This window comes from Sorex araneus, chromosome 1 (genome assembly GCF_027595985.1).
Source record: "Sorex araneus isolate mSorAra2 chromosome 1, mSorAra2.pri, whole genome shotgun sequence".
Classification (NCBI taxonomy): domain Eukaryota; kingdom Metazoa; phylum Chordata; class Mammalia; order Eulipotyphla; family Soricidae; genus Sorex; species Sorex araneus.
In genome coordinates this window covers 324,417,023-324,435,962 of record NC_073302.1, presented here as the reverse complement: position 1 = coordinate 324,435,962, position 18,940 = coordinate 324,417,023, and the positions used below count along the sequence as shown (strand labels likewise).

The 18,940-nt window shown below is 32.9% G+C and overlaps 1 protein-coding gene across 4 annotated transcripts in view; it reads left to right on the top strand.

Moving 5' to 3' along the window:
- Positions 1 to 18,940, top strand: part of MICU3 (mitochondrial calcium uptake family member 3) — a 113,647-nt gene that overhangs the window by 58,024 nt on the left and 36,683 nt on the right. For 3 of the 4 annotated variants that reach the window (XM_055132627.1, XM_055132623.1, XM_055132637.1), the window contains 6 exons: positions 3,888 to 3,966; positions 6,091 to 6,138; positions 8,408 to 8,490; positions 10,549 to 10,620; positions 14,234 to 14,272; positions 18,722 to 18,817. In XM_055132627.1, the coding sequence (XP_054988602.1) occupies positions 3,888 to 3,966; positions 6,091 to 6,138; positions 8,408 to 8,490; positions 10,549 to 10,620; positions 14,234 to 14,272; positions 18,722 to 18,817 (417 nt within the window). The remainder of the gene's footprint in view (positions 1 to 3,887; positions 3,967 to 6,090; positions 6,139 to 8,407; positions 8,491 to 10,548; positions 10,621 to 14,233; positions 14,273 to 18,721; positions 18,818 to 18,940) is intronic. The other variant, XM_055132634.1, reaches the window with a different exon arrangement.

Sequence of the window (18,940 nt, the reverse complement as noted above, 5' to 3'; positions counted from 1 at the left end):
AGTTACTGTTGTTTAAGTGATAATAAGTTCCTACCCAAGTCGGTACCTCTTGGCTATTGCTTCCTGCTAGAATGTTATCTACAGTATAGAAATCTACAAAGAAAGTGAAAGCCAGATTTTATGAATGGGAGTCAGGGAGTCAAAAAATCCTTTTAAAATACATTCCTTGTCTTTATTGTCCCAGAGATTCACTATTTGCCTGCAAACTCAGCTGATTAATGAATAAGATGGTTTATAAATGTTACAGAGATACAAGTGCTTCATGAAGGGTTTATCTCATGTACCTCTCATACCTGAGCAGGCATAAAAATTACCTGTGGGTCTTGTCAAAATATAGACTATGACTTAGTAGATCTGAGATGTGAACTGGATTCTGCATATCTTAAAGTTCTCCGATGATATAACTGAAACAAAACAAACATTAAAAAAGAAAAAACAGAAAAATAAAACATAAAAACCCTGAGCTCTAATGTGATATATGTATTCTTGGAAAACCAAAGTTTAGCACTGTCCTCCCGTTATTCATCAATTTGCTGGAGCAGGCACTAGTAACAAGCAGGCACCAATAACATTTCTATTGTGAGACTTGTTGTTACTGTGTTTAGTTTAAGTACAAAGAATTAGATCTGGAAATAAAATCTCTATTGTGAGACTTGTTACTCTTTTAGTTTAAGTACAAAGAATTAGATCTGGAAATAGAATTGATATTTAGTATCCTTATAAACTAATACTTTGTTTCAAATTCTAGTTATCTCAGCAACCCCTTCAATAATTTTTCTCCACTTCCAAATTTATTTTGAACTTATTTTTAACAGAATGCATAATGAATTAAAAATCGTTATAAGCATTTGAGCAATGAATCAAATCTTTACATTTTCCAAAGGTGCCCTCCCCGTCCAAACTGTGATCATTTATATTTTTATTCATTTATATTTTTTAAAAAAAATTATCAAGAACTGATGTCTGTGTTTTTTTGATAAATAAGTTAAAATTATATCATCTGAAAACTTTAATAATAATAATCCCAGGAAGTCATACCCCTGTCTCCTCTCAATACAATATCACAATTCTTTATTATTAAAATATTTCTTGTATCTTTCTAATATAATTCTTTATCCACTAATTTCAGGATCACAAAGCCTCCTAAGACCAAAATGAAAAATTAAATTCAAAAAGAAAAGGTCATGTGAAGCCAGGTCATCCTCTGACATCTAACAAGGAAATAGACTGTTTAATTACTCATCAAACTATCCCATTCTTTCTGGCTCCAGAACTTAAACTCACTCGTGTTGTTTTTGTTTTCCTCAGTATTATTGATGTACCCTGGTTCACAATACCGTAAAGGATGGTTTCAATAACTACTGCTCTGTAGTAGAGTTTGAAGTTAGGGAAGGTGATGCCACCCATCTTCTTTTCCCCAAGGATTCCTTTAGCTATTCGTGAGGGTTTATTGTTCCATATGAATTTCAGGAGGTTTTTTTTTTTTTTTTTAATTTTATTGAATCACCATGAGAAAAGTTACAAAGCTTACAGGTTTAAGTCTCAGTCATACGATGATCAATCACCCATCCTTTCACCAGTGCACATGTTCTACCACCAAGAACCCCAGTATACCTCCCTTCCTTCCACCCACCCCCGCCTGTGTGACTGATGATTTTCACTTCACTCTTTACTTTGATTACATTCAATATTTCAACAGAAAACACACTATTATTATTCGGAATTTGCCCCCAACAATCAGACCTGCCAAAAAGGCATCATTTGATCATTTGTTTTCCATTGCTGAGAATGAAGAGCATATGAAGTCGCGCAGCCACAATAGCAGCCACGCAGTTTTGGATTTCTGGTATTTTAGTAATTAAGTCCAGAGAAATTTCTGCCAGAAGTCCAGTCACTGCAAACTGTACCTCTGTTTAGTGGGCTCTAAAAGATGGCAGTCGCCATGCTGCCGCAGCCGAAAGGGAAGGCCGAAAGAGAAAAACTTTTTCCCTCCTGGAGCGGCATGGGGCTATAGCTTAGTTCACAGTATAGAGGCATTTCTGTAAGAAACTGCTGGGTTCCAAAATTAGTAGACTTCCGGGATCATGGTTGTTCAGAATCAGAGGAGACGTTCATGTGAGGCCGCTCAGGGTCTCGTCTGGGCAGTCAGAAGTTTTTTGTCTATTTCTTTGAAAACTGTCATGGGTATCTTGATAGGAACTGCATTAAACTTGTATAGTGCTTTGGGCAGTATTGCCATTTTTTTTTCTTAAAAGTGATTTTTTTTTATTATTTTTTTTAAAGTATTGCCATTTTGATACTGTTAATTCTCACTATCCATGAGCAGGGGATGTGTCTCCATTTCCTAGTGTCCTCTTTTATTTCTTGAAGTAGTGTTTTATAATTTCCCTTGTATAGGTCCTTCACCTCTTTGGTTAAGCTGATTCCAAAGTACTTGATTTTCTTAGATACTATTGTGAAAGGGATTGTTTTTTTTAATGTCTCTTTCTTCTCTTTCATAATTTGTATATAAGAAAGCTATGAACTTTTGGGTGTTGATTTTGTAGCCTGCCACTTTAGCATATTGACCTATTGTTTCTAGGAGTTTTTCTGTAATCCTTAGGGTTTTCTAAGTATAGTATCATATCTTCTGCAAATAGTGATAGCTTGACCTCTTCCTTTCATATCAGTATGCCCTTGATATCTTTTTCTTGTCTAACTGCTATGGCCAGGACTTCCAGCACTATATTGAATAGGAGTGGCGAAAGCGGACAACTTTGTCTTGTGCATGAGAAGAGATGAAGTCATGAAATTTGCTTATCAATGGATAGACATGGAGAGTATCATGCTAAGTGAAATGAGTCAGAAAGAGAGGGACAAACAGAAGAGAACTGCACTCATTTGTGGAATATAGAATAACATCACATGAGGCTGACACCCATAGACAGTAGATACAAGGGCCAGGAGGATTGCCCCATAGCTGGAAGACTGCTTCATGAGCGGAGGGGAGAAGGCAGATGGAACAGAAAAGGGATCACTAAGAAAATGCTGACTGGAGGAATCAGTCAGGATGGGAGATGTGTGCCAAAAGTAGATAACGGACCAAACATGATGACCTGTAAGTGTCTGTGTTGCAAGCCATAATGCCCAAAAGTAGAAAGAGAATATGAGGAATATTGTCTGCCATGGAGACAGGGGGAGGGTGGGAAAGTGGAGGGTCTACAGGGGATACTGGTGGGGGGGAATGTGTACTGGTGGAGGGATGGGTGTTTGGTCATTTTGTGATTGTAACCCAAACATGAAAGCTTGTAACTATCTCATGGTGATTCAATAATTTTTTTAAAAAGGATAGTTTCATGCATACATCTTTACATCACACCCACCACTAGAGTGTCCACTTCCCTCCCTATGAACTAGAGACCCCCTCATCTTCCCTCCCCACCCCTCAAGGAAAGTTCTCTAGACCGAGCTCAGTTCTATAGATCACGTCTTCAGATCTGTTCTATGTGTCCCTCTCCTGATTGACTTCACTCAGCATTACACTGTTTAGTTCTGTCCATTTTGCAGCAAGTTGCATGCATTCATCTTTTCCCACTGGATAAACTCTGTTTCATCTTAATTTATTATCATATATGTGTACTTCAGGTATTAAATTTATCTGATGCCTGGTAGTTCTATTTGACTTAATGTAACTTCTTTATTATTTTTTGTTTATTCTATGCCTAAACATGTTTGAACCTTAGCTATGGAGTAGGATAAATACAGCCATGCCCATTTCTTTTCACTGGAAATTTTTTTTGTGTGTAGGCCTTTAAATATGTTTTATTTATTATTTAAGTATTACTGATTAGTATTGTATATTATGATATTGAATGTTATGATCAGTGTTATGACATTTTATGTCATAGGAATTAAACCACATGCTCTCAGAAACACCTCCAGTTTGGAAAGGATCATCAAAGCTGTTTCGAAATCTTAAAGAAAAAGGTAAGTTAACTTTAATACTTAAGTGTTTTAATATTAATATTTTATTCTTTATAATACATGTTTTCTTGATTGAAAAAGAATTTTACTGGGCCTCAGCCACAGTATAGTGGGTAGGGCACTTGCCTTGCACACAGCCAACCCAAATTTGATCTCTGGCACCTTGTATGGATCCCTGAGCCCCACCAAGAGTGATCCCTGAGTCCAGAGCCAGGAGTAAGTCCTGACCACTGCCAGGTGTGGCTCCCCCATTAAAAAAATAAAAAATCATCTCACTAATACGTGTGCATGTGTAGTGACAAAAAAATTAGAAAGTAAATATAAAAATGTTAATAGTAGCTATTTCTAAATTATGTGATTAAGAGTGAAAACTTTAATTTTACTTTTCATATTATTTGTCTTCCAATTTTCAGTATGACATACAATTTTATAGTTATGAAACATTTTATTCTCCTTACCTTCTTATGTTATACTAATTCAAAAACCTTTTAGTCCTATAGAAAGCACTGACCATGATAATCATGATCTGTATTCTGTCAAATAATTCTTCATTGGGAGAAATGCTGAATTATTACATAAAATATTAATAGCAGCTATTCATATTCCTTGTATTGGCATCCAATATCTCTTGTGTAGCTGACCAAGTAAATTAGAACAGTCAGTAAGATTAGGCTGTGGAGACAGGGAGCCCATTTCCTGATCCCACTTTTTTTCCTTTCTTTTTTTATTTGTGTGGGATCCCTATGGAATCTGGTATTCTACTTTTATATGCATTGACCATTCCAGAATCTTTCTCCCATAACTTTCATGCAATCAACCAGAACTATCTGTGTATAGGTTACAATATTCTAGTATAAACAGAAGAAGGGAATGCTTTCAGGACCTCCTGGCCAGCTCCCTTCATGTCTCCTGACAAACTGACAGTGGCTCTCCTTTGTTCAGTAACAAAGAGGGTTGCCTCAAATGAGCGGTTGTAAAATGGAGTTTTAAAGGTCACTATCTGATTATTGTGAGGATTTTTAAAAAATATATATCCTTTTACCAAACATCATGTCTATCTGATGTCTGGATATGCGTTTCTGTTTTACTCCTGATTTTAATTTTTTCAGGATCCACTTGTAAAAGCAGTTAAGCCATTTATCATGATTTTGGGCATGACAATCCAAATATAATAATTTGAGTAGCAATGTATATTTTTATTTATTCTAAACTTCTTTTTTAAGTTTATCCTTTATGATTTCAGAGAAATCAGGACATAATATCCAGGAAAAGTCATCTAATTAAAGTTTCTTAAAATACATTTAATAGCATTAAGCGTGTCAGAAACAAAAAACTTGAAAGCTAAAGTGATTAACTATGGAAACTTACTTTTTAAATACAATATAAAAATCTAATTTCTAAGCCTGAAGGTCTAGACATCCTATTCAAGTGTTACGAGAAGCAATTAAGCACTTCACAGTACTAAGTTTTTGCAACCTTTTTGTTTATTCTAATTAATGTATTGAAAATAAGCAACAAGTTTGAAAGTATACAGTTCTGGAGAGTTATTTTTGTTTTGTTTTGTTTGGCGGTGACACCCGGCAATACTTAAGGATTACTCCTGGCTTGGCACTCAGGAATCATTCCTGGCAGTGCTTGGAAGACATATGGGATGCCAAGGATCAAACCTGGATCAGCCAAGTGCCGGGCCAATGACCTACCCTTTGTACCATCACTGCAGCCCCTGGAAGTACAGTTTTTGGGACTATACCATTGTGACTGTGTAGTAGAGAACATGCTTTGCTAGTGTGAGGCCCTGGATATTATACCTGGCATGGCCTCCAAGGGCCTCAATAGTATATTTCCAAGAGCTACAAAAAGTTAAAGATGTAACAGTCATTATCATAATTTCACTTAATATTCTCAATACATCTTAATGCATTAATAGGAATCTTAGAAAAAAGCATGTGAAAAAATTAAGATTCATTTTATGTTTATTTTGTTATGATTTTATAGTAGTTTGGTTTAATTAAAATAGTATTTAAATTATAAATTCTTTATGAACAATGGCTATTGACATGTAAAAATGATTTAGTGAATATAAAAAAGAAATTAATGTTTTCTCTATATTGTGACTTTATTTTTCAGGTGTTATTTCTTACACAGAATATCTTTTTCTTTTATGTATTTTAACAAGTAAGTATATTAAATCAATTCTGGGTACATTTTGATTGTTACAGTGTCTCATTATTGAGGATCAGTTTACAATTGGTGCATGTTGTTTTGCGAAGTTTATGTCCAAACACCAATGGAAAATGCATGGCACTCTAGTAAAAATTACAGATATTGGGGCTGGAGCGATAGTACAGAGGGTAGGGCATTTGCCTTGCACGCGGCCGACCCGGGTTCAATTCCCAGCATCCCATATGGTCCCCCGAGCACCGTCAGGTGTTATTACTAAGTGCAAAGCCAGGAGTAACCCCTGAGCTTCACTGGGTGTGGCCCAAAAGAACAAACAAAAAAAATTACAGGTATTAGTATAACTTGTAAAATAGTTATGAAATGTTCAGAAATTATAATTCAATAGATATGACATTAAAACTTAGGTAAATGAAGAGTAAATTTTTCATCACAAAGAAGAAATAGATTTCTTGACTTCTATGATAGAAATTTCACAGCCATTGTACAATTCTGAGTTTAGTAATCAATGATGTTATATTATACTTCTACTTGCAGATGTATAAGTGTGCTTATACTGTATGTTTCAAAACTTACCATTTTTCTTTTTCCTCTGGTACTCTAAATGGATCTAAAATGTTGGAACTAAAGAACAGCAGGTATTGTGCATTTAGAAATGGGGCACCCGAGGTTGTCCCAGACTGGAAAACCATAATGAATGCTGCCATGAAAATGAGAGGACTTAGTTGCCAAGGAATGTCTCAGACTTGCTAAAAAGTTTTATTGTTAGCTAAAACCCATTGGGTGCAAATTAGAGATAATAGGTACTTAAACCTGCAGAGTGAGAGTTGTAAATAGAGTAGAACTAGCTAGAAAAGCTGTTTGAAAAGGGATGAGTATGGAAAACGCTCATCAGATACTTTCGTAGGCTAGAATCTTAGAAGAGCTTAGAATCTTTTCATACAGTGCATCTGTGGATTGTAGGATCCATTGTAGAAACCTCGGAATTTGGAGTCTATGTATGTTTAGATTAGAACTTAAAATATGTGAAAACAAAGCTTACAGGAGAAGGAGCAAATCACCTGTGTTGCCTGTTTATAATTTTCTTCACTTTATCTTTAATTATTTTAACTTCATTCTCCTCCCAAGCAATATTTGTAAGGAATTTTTCTATTTATATACAAATATTTTGTAAAGCTTAATACTTTGTTAGCAGGGATGAAATGATTTATTTTCTTTTCTAGTTAGTAATAATAAAATTGTTTAGATTTCTGAAATTACATGCCAGAAATGAACTTGCGTTCAAAAAATAAAAAGACTGGCTCCCATTTGTAATATTTTTACTAGTGATTAAGTGAATAAGTGTTCTCCTTCTTTGATAGGTTTATAATTTCACAGCAGGTTGTAGCAGGTATATCTGTGGGAGGTCCCTTTTAAAACTTTTTGCCAGTTCATCTCAAAAAGGTCAGATGTTTTTAAAAAAAGGCATGTACACCAGACTCCTCTTTGAAGGACACATTGCAATTTCCTTCTGTCCAAGATTTCTTCTGTAAGCTTTAAAAGTTAAAAGAGAAAAGGAACTGGACTTCATTATAAGGTTCAAAAATTAAAGGTCATAGTATGTGAATATTTGTTTTTCCACTCAAAAGGCTATTCTTTTTGTATTTTTGGAAGAATTAGGGATTATTGAAACCTTTTTATTTCATACATAATGCTTTTGAAACCTCTAGAAGTTTAAATGCAAATCTGTAATCTCTCATCCTTAGTGTTTATTTTCATAGATCATTTCTATTATAATTTCCTCAGAATAATAGAAATGGACTGGTCTGTTGTGTAATACATCGATTTTACTTTCGGTCCTAAGAACTTGAGCATATTGGAAGGAGTTGAGCATTTTATTACTTTTTCCACTCTAAGTAGTGAGGCATTATTAAAAATATTTTAAATGTTACAAACTAATAGTTTCTTTTTAAACAGCATGACAGACTTTGGATAATAAAGAATTCTATTTATTTTTAAAAGGAAGGTAGTCAAACGCTTGAGTTTTCTATATAGCACAGTCCTTTGTGAAGTGTATTATCATTTGCAACTAAGTATACTAGTACATGAAATATGTATACTTCTGTGTAAATTTTATTACAGTAACATTTCTTTTAACTTATTGGTTAATAAATTTATATTTGGTACATGTTTCTGTACCAAATATAAATAACTGTTTGAACAAGATTTAACATTTTAAAGTAAATTTTTATATTTCATAAATACCTTTTACATTTTTTTCTGGCAGAGCCACACGCAGGTTTTAGAATAGCTTTCAACATGTTTGACACTGATGGCAATGAGATGGTAGATAAAAAGGAGTTTTTGGTGGTATGTATATTACGTGCTGCATTTTATTAGTAATTAAATATTGATTATATTTTATGTATTTGTGTTATTTGAAATACTGTTGTTTGAGAAGTGAAAGTTTTGTTTTTTTTAATTAATGTAATAAACAGTAATAATAATGGGCCTCATTCCCCTGACCCTGAATGCAACAGGGACAAATGGAGACGTTACTGGTGCCCACTTGAGCAAATCAATGAGCAACGTGATAACAGTGATACAGTGAATAAATATTTATCCATGTACTTTAATTTTTATGTTATAATAATAAACTCTTTGGTATATAAAGATGATTACAATACTTTACACAGTGTGTAAAGTTTAAAATGTGTCAAAAATTTTTTATTGGATAGATAACAGGTGACCCTGAGATTGTTATTCCTAGTAAGTACTCACTCCCCCTCATGCCAGCCATCCAATAAAAACTCTACCACAAACACCTTCCCTCCCTTCTCATTGTAGGATTTGATATTTTTGCTTTTCTATTCTACCCAAAACTGCCTTATATTTTAAACTTATTCCCATTTTCCTAATCCATCCCGTCACTCACCATGGACTGAAATGGGAGAAGTAAGATTATTCATAGGTATTTTCCCTTGAATCCTTTCTCATGCTGTTCTGGTATCAAGTCTGGCTGCTCGTTCATCTTACTATCACCACCCGGACCCTTTCAGATTTTTTTTTCTTTTTCACTCATGTGGCCTGCATTTACTTGTTTAACAAATGCCTATTTCTGTTTTGCTCCCAAATTTTAACATTTATTCCCTGAGTAACAAGGTCTCTTTGCATTTATGTAAATTCATCATTTACTATACTTTTCTAAAATGTCATCTTCCGTTTTTCCTTAGTAACCAGTTACTAAAAACTTCTGAGGAAAAAAAAAAACTCTTAGAGAGTTTAGTGTTTTCTTCAAAAGTTTAAATCACTCAAGACTATGAAAGTATTCTTCTCATAGCAAAGAAAAGAGTTCAGTATTCTCATAAGAGTAAAGTTTCAGCCCTTGAAAGAGAATCAAGTAAACTAATTACTTGAACCTTCTGAATCTATCAGGAGGCTTAAACCAACAGCCACATAGCCATTGCCTTGATTCAGTTCCTGAGCCACATCAATGGGTCTAGAATCATGAATGAGCCCATTCATTTCACTGTTTTCCAGAATGTTGAGGAAGTGAAAGTTTTAAGTTTCATAGAGATATATTCCTAATATCTTAAAATGGACGGATTCTGTTCTATATAGTTGTCATGATATTATGCAATTATATTCTAAAGCTTTTAAGAATAAGCCTGGCAATCAAATTATCAAGAAAAATCCTATGTCCACGTTGCTAAATTCTATTTTATTGACTGACAGATTAACTGTAGGATCTCAGTCTGTTGAAAGTTCACTATACAGATATCTTTTGGAATGTGGTCTGTCTGTGAAATGGAAAGTAAAAACATTTATGAAGAACTTCCATTTTTTTGTACTCTGTACTCTTACAAAAGCCATCCTTACTCAAAGCTGTCTTCTACTCTATTTCTACTTCAGTTGCAATGGTTTTGGTTATTGTTTTTTCATAAACAACAAAACCAGGAGGCAGAGCTGGACTGTTATCATAGAGATCTAAAATCCAGAAGACTTTTGACTATATAAAAACAACTTACTAGTAATCTTTGCTGAAAACCCTTTCCATTAAAATTATAGAAATAAGTTTGTATTAATAAAATCATATTGTGCTGTATTTTATTACTATACATATTCTCAGAAGTAATATGCTTTATTTGAGTTCCAGTTGTTGTTATATAAAATGAAATGTAGAGATAACTGCTCATGCTGTCATAACTGACAGAGGAAATATTAGGAATCCATTTATAAAATAGAAATTTTAAAGGAAATAATACCATTTACAATAATAGATAACATTTTCTTAAAAGTTACTTTGTGACCAGAAATGTACTATTTATTCATAATATTTAATATGCACAACATTATAGCACAGAGTGGTAGGTAAAGTATCTAGAAGTTAATTTTGGATATCTGGTTCTTGATTGGTTTCCTTTTCAGCTTCAAGAAATATTCAGGAAAAAAAATGAAAAGAGAGAAACTAAAGGAGATGAAGAAAAGCGTGCAATGCTGGTAAGAATAAATTATAGTCTCATATGATGAGTTTTTTAGGTAAGAATTATTTTATTGATCTTGAGAAACAGCTGAAGTCTATAACTATAGAACCTTCTCTTTCTCAAAACCTTTCTAAATTCTTATGTAGAAAAATTGCTTTGGTAGTTATACTTATTGATATCAATATTTAAGCCAAATATTGATATTAAACATCTGTATCCATACTTGCATTCATTAGATCACCTTCATCCATATCGTTGTGATCTGTGAAATTTGAAGGGTTTAATCATATAGTAGATTAATACAGATCATTATGCATGTAAAATTTAAAGGTGAATTGCAAAGATTTAATTACACATGTGAATGAGTATACTATAATATAAATGTTGAAGCAAAACTAAGGAAATTATTATTCATTTTTAGAAATATATATTCTAAGTTCTTTTTTGGGGGATGAGAAATGCTTTTGTCTTACTCTGTTGGTAGAGTTAAGCAACATTTCTCCCTATTTTCTTACCAGTGTTTTCTTTTCCCCAAATATCAATCTGACACGATCCAGTATTCACATAATAACAATAACAAATACTGACACCTTACTTTCAGGTATTATACTAAATACTGTGCATGCACTTTCTAGTTTAAAATACCCAGAAGTTCTCTTTTTAAGATTGATGAGGAAACTGGTAGTTGCAAAGTTTGTCTAAAAAAAACATATTTTTTTAGTTATCAAATGGCAAAGTCAATCTTTGAACATATATGTAGCCAGCTCCAGAACTTCTATGCTTACCCATTATAAATATTTTTATCTGAAATATAAATATTATATTTATCAGATTTAGTGAGTGTTGTTGGCATTTGAATGGCAATAGTCCAGCAATTTAATGTACAGCAACTTAATTATTCTGTGCATAATTTAAATGGCAAACTTCAGAGAAATAAAACATTCTTAATTTATTATTCTCATAGTTATAAAAATGTGTGGGACTGGCAAGGTAGTACAGTGGTAGGGCTCTTGCCTTGCATGTGGTTAACCTAGGCTTAATCTCTGGCAACCCATATTGTCCTTAAAGTCCCTCCAGGATTGATCCCTGAGTACTGTCATTGTGACAGCCACCCAAAATAATAATAATAATTTGGATTAGGCTTTGAAAAAACTGTTATTAGTAACAGATAGGCACCTATATTCAATTTAATTTGTTAAGTGAATATTGATAAAAAGCAGATAATCAGAATTTTGAAATTTATATTGCTTCATAGCTTCATTTGACCATAATATATTTATCAGTATTTGTTTAATCATTATTGATGCTCTAATAAAAGCTTATGAAAATTTCCCTAAGAAATCAAAGAGATGATTATGTTAATTAAGTATTAAAAAGAATATTAGAAGTTCACTAATTGAGGTCTCACAATTTTTGAATTATAAACAATGAATCCTATATTAATTAGCCCAATACAATTGTTTCACAGTATTAGTAAAACTGCCTTTATAAATTTTATTTTCTATAGATACGTTGAAAGAATAAAAGTTGCTTTAATTTTTATAGATTAAATTATAATTAACTCAATAGACAAGTTGATAATAAAAATCATTCAGGAGTTACATTAATGAATCTTTCATTATACCTAAGTGAAAAAAAAAAGCATTTCAATGGATAGAAATTTAACTGTTTTATTTCTTTATACTCCTTCCAGAAAGGACTTATGGATCCTCCAGCAAAAATATAATACTGTTCTAGTCATTAATATTTACTATAATTATAAATTGAGTTACAAAAAGAGAGAGAATAGGGGAAAATAATAGTAGACAACCCACAATAGGAAAAGTGACAACATCAACACAAAATTTGGTTCTGAATTTCATTGCAGCTAAGGTAAAGTAAATTTAATATAGATTCAATACAAATAAGATTATAATAGTAATACAAATAAAATCTCAATTTGGATTAACTAGAGAATCCTTAATTAGAGAAGCTCTAGTTGAAGTATGAAATCCCAATTTTATCAACATATGAATATAAAATAACACAATTTATCATAATACAATGAATAATACAGTTATGCTTCTCTAACAAAAATATGGGAAGGAAGCCTGCTTTAAAGACTAGATTTTAAATTAACAAATGATATGAATATAATTTATGTAAAGGGAATGCTTACTAAAGTCTTTGATCTCCACATGTACCGCAGAGTAATTTATCTTACCTAGATATGAAAAAGCATGCCTGAAATCTCCTTGAGGGCTAGGGCAATAGTACAGCAGTACTTGGACACAACCAACCCAGGTTCAATCCCTGGCACCGCATATTGTCCCCAGGGCACTTCCAAGGGTGACCGCTGAATGCAGAGCCAGAAGTATGCCCTGAGCACTATTGGGTGTGCCCTCCCCTGAAAAAAATTCTGAAATATTCTTTAAACCATTTAGCTTAATAGTTCCTCCTTAAAACAATTCCGAAGTCATCTAAGTATGACCTCTGAATTTCATAGAGTGTATATATATATACATATACATATATATGTATATATATATATACACTCTATGAATAGAGTGTATATATATATATAGAGAGAGAGAGAGTATGTAGTAGCAAAATTGTGTAGATCAAGCTCAGTAGCTAGGTTTCCAGTTTGGATTTTAGCACTACAAGTTATTACCTTGGTGATCTTGAACACATTTGTCAGCCTTGTTCCCTAGTTTCTTCATTTGCGCAGTGGAGTTGAATAAGAGGCATAACCACATGTGATTGTTGTGGGAGTTAAATATTTAAGCCAAAATTTGTACCTATTTAACAACATTAAACTCATAACACTCAAAATTGTTAGCCAGGAGTCAAGAGAAATAGTTCAGATGGCTGAAGTGCATGCTTTGCACCTTCATGGTCCCCTGAATACCTAGAAATGACCCCCAGCCAAAGATATGGGAGTAGCCAAGGACTTCTGAATGTGGCCACGCCAAAGTCAGTTGATTTTTAATTTCTCTTTCAAACATGGAGCCACACAGCTATTTTGAATTGAATATTCAAATATCCTCCAAGAAAAAGGCAAAACTAAATTTTAAAACTTGATACCCCAAAAACTATTCTTAGGAATGAAAGAATGAAGTGACTTTATAAATGTTAATCCTATTTAGCAACATTTATTCTATTCCATCAGGTAAGTATCATAGCTGCTTTACAAATGATAAAACTCTTGGAGAGGTTAATTAACTTGCCAAAGTTTGTAGCACTATTTAGAGGACAGGATTCTTCTGTAGGGTCTTCATACCATTTCCACTGCCATGCTGCTCCATCAAGACTTTCCCCCCCTCCCATGTAGAATGGCTGAAGCATGTGTAAATAAAACTACATTCTACAGAACTTGTTTTATGAAAGCAGTTGTTCAGACAAAACTTCATGAAAATGGTTAAAAGGAGCACAAACCCATTACCGTTAATTACATAAGATTTTTTAAACTTTGCTACTCATCTTTAATATTTATCCTACTTGTACTCTGTGTGCTCTGTATAGAATATAGCATAATGATTTGCCCTTCCTAATTGATTATTTTGTCGTCTTTTTCTTTTTTTCTTTTGCTATACTTGGGTTCATTCTGAAATGTGACACTTCATTTGGCCCTTTGTGCTCTATGTCAGCGTCTTCAACTTTATGGATACCATTCTCCTACTAATAGTGTATGTACAACACTTCAAATGTTCTTTATGTAAATAGCCCTCACCTGTTATACTTGAAAATGTTATTTATTTCTATGAATCTGTACCTGCTATTAGGAATGTTTGGAAATTAATCAAATGTACACGATATTACTAAGCTAAATGTTATACTTCCTTCTTAGATTTCTGAGAGCCAAAACATGCAGAGCAATTGTATATCTTTAACTTTAGGTTAAAGGAAAGGTGAGTGACAAACAGCTGTAACCAAAATCACTGATAGAATAATTGAAGTTCTGTAATTTCCAACAGTATTTGAAGATTAAATACAAGTATGGAACAGATTCTAAGGTATACTCCTACATGGCATGGGTATTTTAAGAACTAGAGCTATCCATTTCAGAGATATAGAACATTCACAAATAAATAAAGTATATTAATGAAGAGACATTGCTTAGCTTTCAGTATTGCTTGAATTTTTATTCTAAAATCTCTTATGTTTGCCAATGGTCATTACAAAAGTCAGATATAAGATAGCTCTTAATACATATTTTAATTAAATTTTTAATTGTGGTTGTATATTTTGCAATAGTGTTACTGTCATTATTTTATAGTGCAGAAAACTATACCAGTCCTTCCAGTAGTGTTTGCAGATTCCTCCGTTTCGCCACAGTCCTTTCCATCTCCAGTGGCCCTTCGGTTCCCAGTTCTATTGGTTATATCTCAGCCTTGGTTTTCATTGAGGATTATTGGACCCCTTTCTTGATGTATTTTAAATATCGTGTTTAAAATGTTTTCTTTCTCAAGGAAGATTGTGATTCTTAGATTTTCTTTGCCCTGAAAAAATTCAAAGTTCCTGCAAATGGTCTTCTAAACATATTCTTGTTTTTGTTGTTGCTGTTTTACAGTACTGGAATTTGAACCCAAGGTTTACCATTTAGTCACATCCCTGGGTATTCTTGTGTTAACAATTTATTTTCCTTTTCTTTTTTCTGGTAAGCACAGTAACTAAACAACTAGGAATAGATGATTGCTCCATTGAATATAATGCTATGTCCTTGATTTAATTTCCCCAAGGTTCCCAAATCCCTTAGAAGAATTGCTCAAAATATACAGTTTTTTACCAGTTTGATTTGTTCAGTAGTTTCGGCTGAAAGTGTTTCAATTAAAATGTACAACTCTAAAAGTATATGAGCTACCTCCTTTACATAATAATCAAAATTTCATGCTATGAAAACTTTGTTCAAAATTTGAATGTACACTACAACAGGGGTGGAGAATGCACAGTTAATGCCAATTAAGGCCTGTGAAATGTTAAGTTATAAAGCAGTACATTCTGTAGCAGGAAATAGCTTTACAGAATACAGACAGAATCTATAGGCGTGATCAACTGAGGAAGCCTGAAACTCATACAGTAGTTAAAGATGTTTAGAAGACTTTAGGAAGTCTTTGTAAGTTGCTATGCTATTTACATGGTAAAGCATTGGGCAAAGCGTTTATCTGTTTTATAACCATTAACTATTTAGTTATATTTGGACATTTTCTTCTAATGATCTTTCCTTAGCCTATATTCATTTATTCTGGTTTTGTATCTGCTTTTCCTGCTTTTCTGTATCTGCATTTCTTGCTATAAGATGTGTTACTACTTAGATTTATTTTAAATTATTGTTTTTCTGATACTGAAATTATCCACTAGTTTTACATGTTCTGAAATTTTATCCTTAATTTCATCTCCCAAGTCATTAATATAAAATTAAATATTGATTCCCTGTACAACACATTTACCAATGAGTTACTGTGCTAGGAAAATCACTACTACATTACCTATGTTTTTCCTGTTGATTACATATCACACATGTACTTAAAACAGGATGTGAATATAGTTCTGATATTCACATAAAGTTGTATAATTCAAATAACTATAAAGCATAAAATAAAAACAAATGTGCTATTTACAGTAACTAAGTCATATAATCTGGCATAATTTAATGTTTCAAAGTAAATGATGGTGAGTAGGAAAACTTTCAATTGAAAAGGATCATTAATATCATGTTCTAATTTGGATTTTTTAATTAGAGGCTGTTTGCTATATTTAATATTTAACCGTATTTAATATTTAATAATAAGCTATACTTAATATTTAGGAATAACAAAACCTGTTTGTTATTCTAACAGCTAATATACATTCTAAAAACATTTTAAAATATAAACAATTAAAAATACGATTCATGGGGGCTGGAGCGGTAGCACAGCAGGTAGGGCATTTGCCTTGCACTCAGCCAACCCAGGTTTGAATCCCAGCATCCCATATGCTCATCCCATATGAGCCCTGCCAGGGGTAATTCCTGAGTGCAGAACCAGGAGTAACCCCTCTGCATCGCTGGGTGTGACCCAAAAAGAAAAAAAAAATACGATTCAGATTTTTCATTCTACCATTTAGAGATAATAAGTTGATTCCAGTGGAGGCAGTATTTATTTCTTTTCTATGCTCAGAAAATATTTTATAGCATTCCATGCCAGTGTAGTTTATTAAATAAACTATTTCTTCCTAAATTATAACTATTCTTTATGTCATCCATATGTGTGTATGTGTGTGAGAGAGAGAGAGAAATAGACAGGCAGGCAGGCAGAGAAATGATGGTGACTGTCATTTCATGAAACTAATGATTCTTGTTATCTTCATAATAGTGTAATAAATCTTATTTTTTCCGCTCATGGGTTAAATAGCCCCTTTCTTTATTATGCACTAGCCTTTAAATTACAATTTAAATAGAGGCAGAGTGGTGGGAGGTAGAATTAGAAAAGGGTTGGTGGAGGAGGTTGGGGGAGGGATACGAGGGACATCGGTCGTTGGAAATGTACACTGATGGAGGGATGGATGTGAGAATGTTGTATGACTGAAACCTAATCATCAGTGCTTTATAACTGTGTGTTTCATGGTGATTCAATTAAGAAAAAAAGAAAATACAAAAAAACTTAAATTGAGAAGTCTTTCATAAAAAAAATAATAAATTACTATTTAAAAATATGGAGCACCGCAGGTAAGGCGTTTGCTTGCATACAGCCAACCCAGGTTTGATTCCTCCAAACCTCTTGGAGAGACTGGCAAGCTACCCAGAGTATCTCGCCCACATGGCAGAGCCTGGCAAGCTACCCGTGGTATATTTGATATGCCAAAAACAATAACAAGTCTCACAATGGAGATGTTACTGGTGCCTGATAGAGCAAGTCAGTGAACAATGGGATGACAGTGATACAGTGACAGTGATACTATTTAAAAATATCTTTGCAAAGTATTTAGATAGTATCTGCAAACTATTTAATATAATTACCATTTGTGAGTCTTCCATACCTATATTAAGAAAAATAAACTATTCTATATTCAGCTGATTATTACTATTTAGCTTATAACTGTTTTTGCTTAATATTAATTACTAAAAAGAAGAATAAATTTCCATATTGCTGCGTGTACATTTATAAAATATGTCTGTGATTCTATCTTATTATTAACATTTTCATCTTATTAAATATATGCATTAAACATTAGTTTCTACTTGATAAATTTTTAATTTAAACTTAGATTTTTTTAATAATCCACAGTAATTTTAATAGGTGCACAATAATTTTAATAGTAGCACAAGACTTTTAAAAATTAAGGCCAAGAAAAAAATGAACATTCTCTTATTAATTACCACTCATGTCTATCTACATCATGCAGCATTATCTTCTCACAATAACCCAAAGAACACCAATCCTAAGGACATGTGAAATCTTTCTTGATAATTTTGACAGAAACTACAGTGTAATTATTTTTATTTCTGCATAACTAAGTAAAACTTGTAGTTCTGTTTCTGTGATGATCTCCACTTCTTATCCTTGATATTGCCCTCGTCAGTGAGATAGAAACTGGTATCAATCTTTTCATAGACCAAAGGTATTCTACCACTTTACAACATAACAGGAGTAGCTGTGAGTGATCTAAGTGGCATATTCTTTTTAATAAGTTTTGAATGAACTTAAACTTTATTTTGAAATATGGTCAGTTAGATTCTTTGCTGCACTATGCCATCCAACAGTAAATCATTTGTAAGTTATACATGATTTTATAGATTACTAAAAAATTATCAAAACCTTTCCAAATATATTTACTTAAAAATAAAGTGTGAATAAAACTTTTATCTTGCTTTGTTCTTGGAAGTGACATATATTTGTGGGGGGGAGAGTCTAAAGATTGCAATCATTTTTGACAAAACCACAATGTACTTAGAAATCGTGGTTATATACCATTATACCTTTGGAAATATCCTGGGTTTACCAGCAGTGTAATTTAATGCTATGTGCAACAGAAAACAGTAACGGTAAGATAATGTGTTTTTCTTTCTTTTTAAGTTGGCTAGTAGTTATTTAAGATGTATAAATTATCATTCTTTGTGTCTATTTAGATTTCAGTTGTGCTTCTTAAAACTTCTACAGGTACTTAAGACAGATGCTGAAGAACTTGTCTCCAGGAGCTATTGGGATACATTGAGACGTAATACGAGTCAAGCACTCTTTTCAGATCTCGCAGAGGTATAATTAATTAAACCTCGACCAGAGCCTTGTACTTATTTACTATTTTGTCCATCTATTCCTTATTCCATTTTAGAGTCAAAATGATTAAACCACAAATAATTTTGTGTTTTCTGTTTCTCC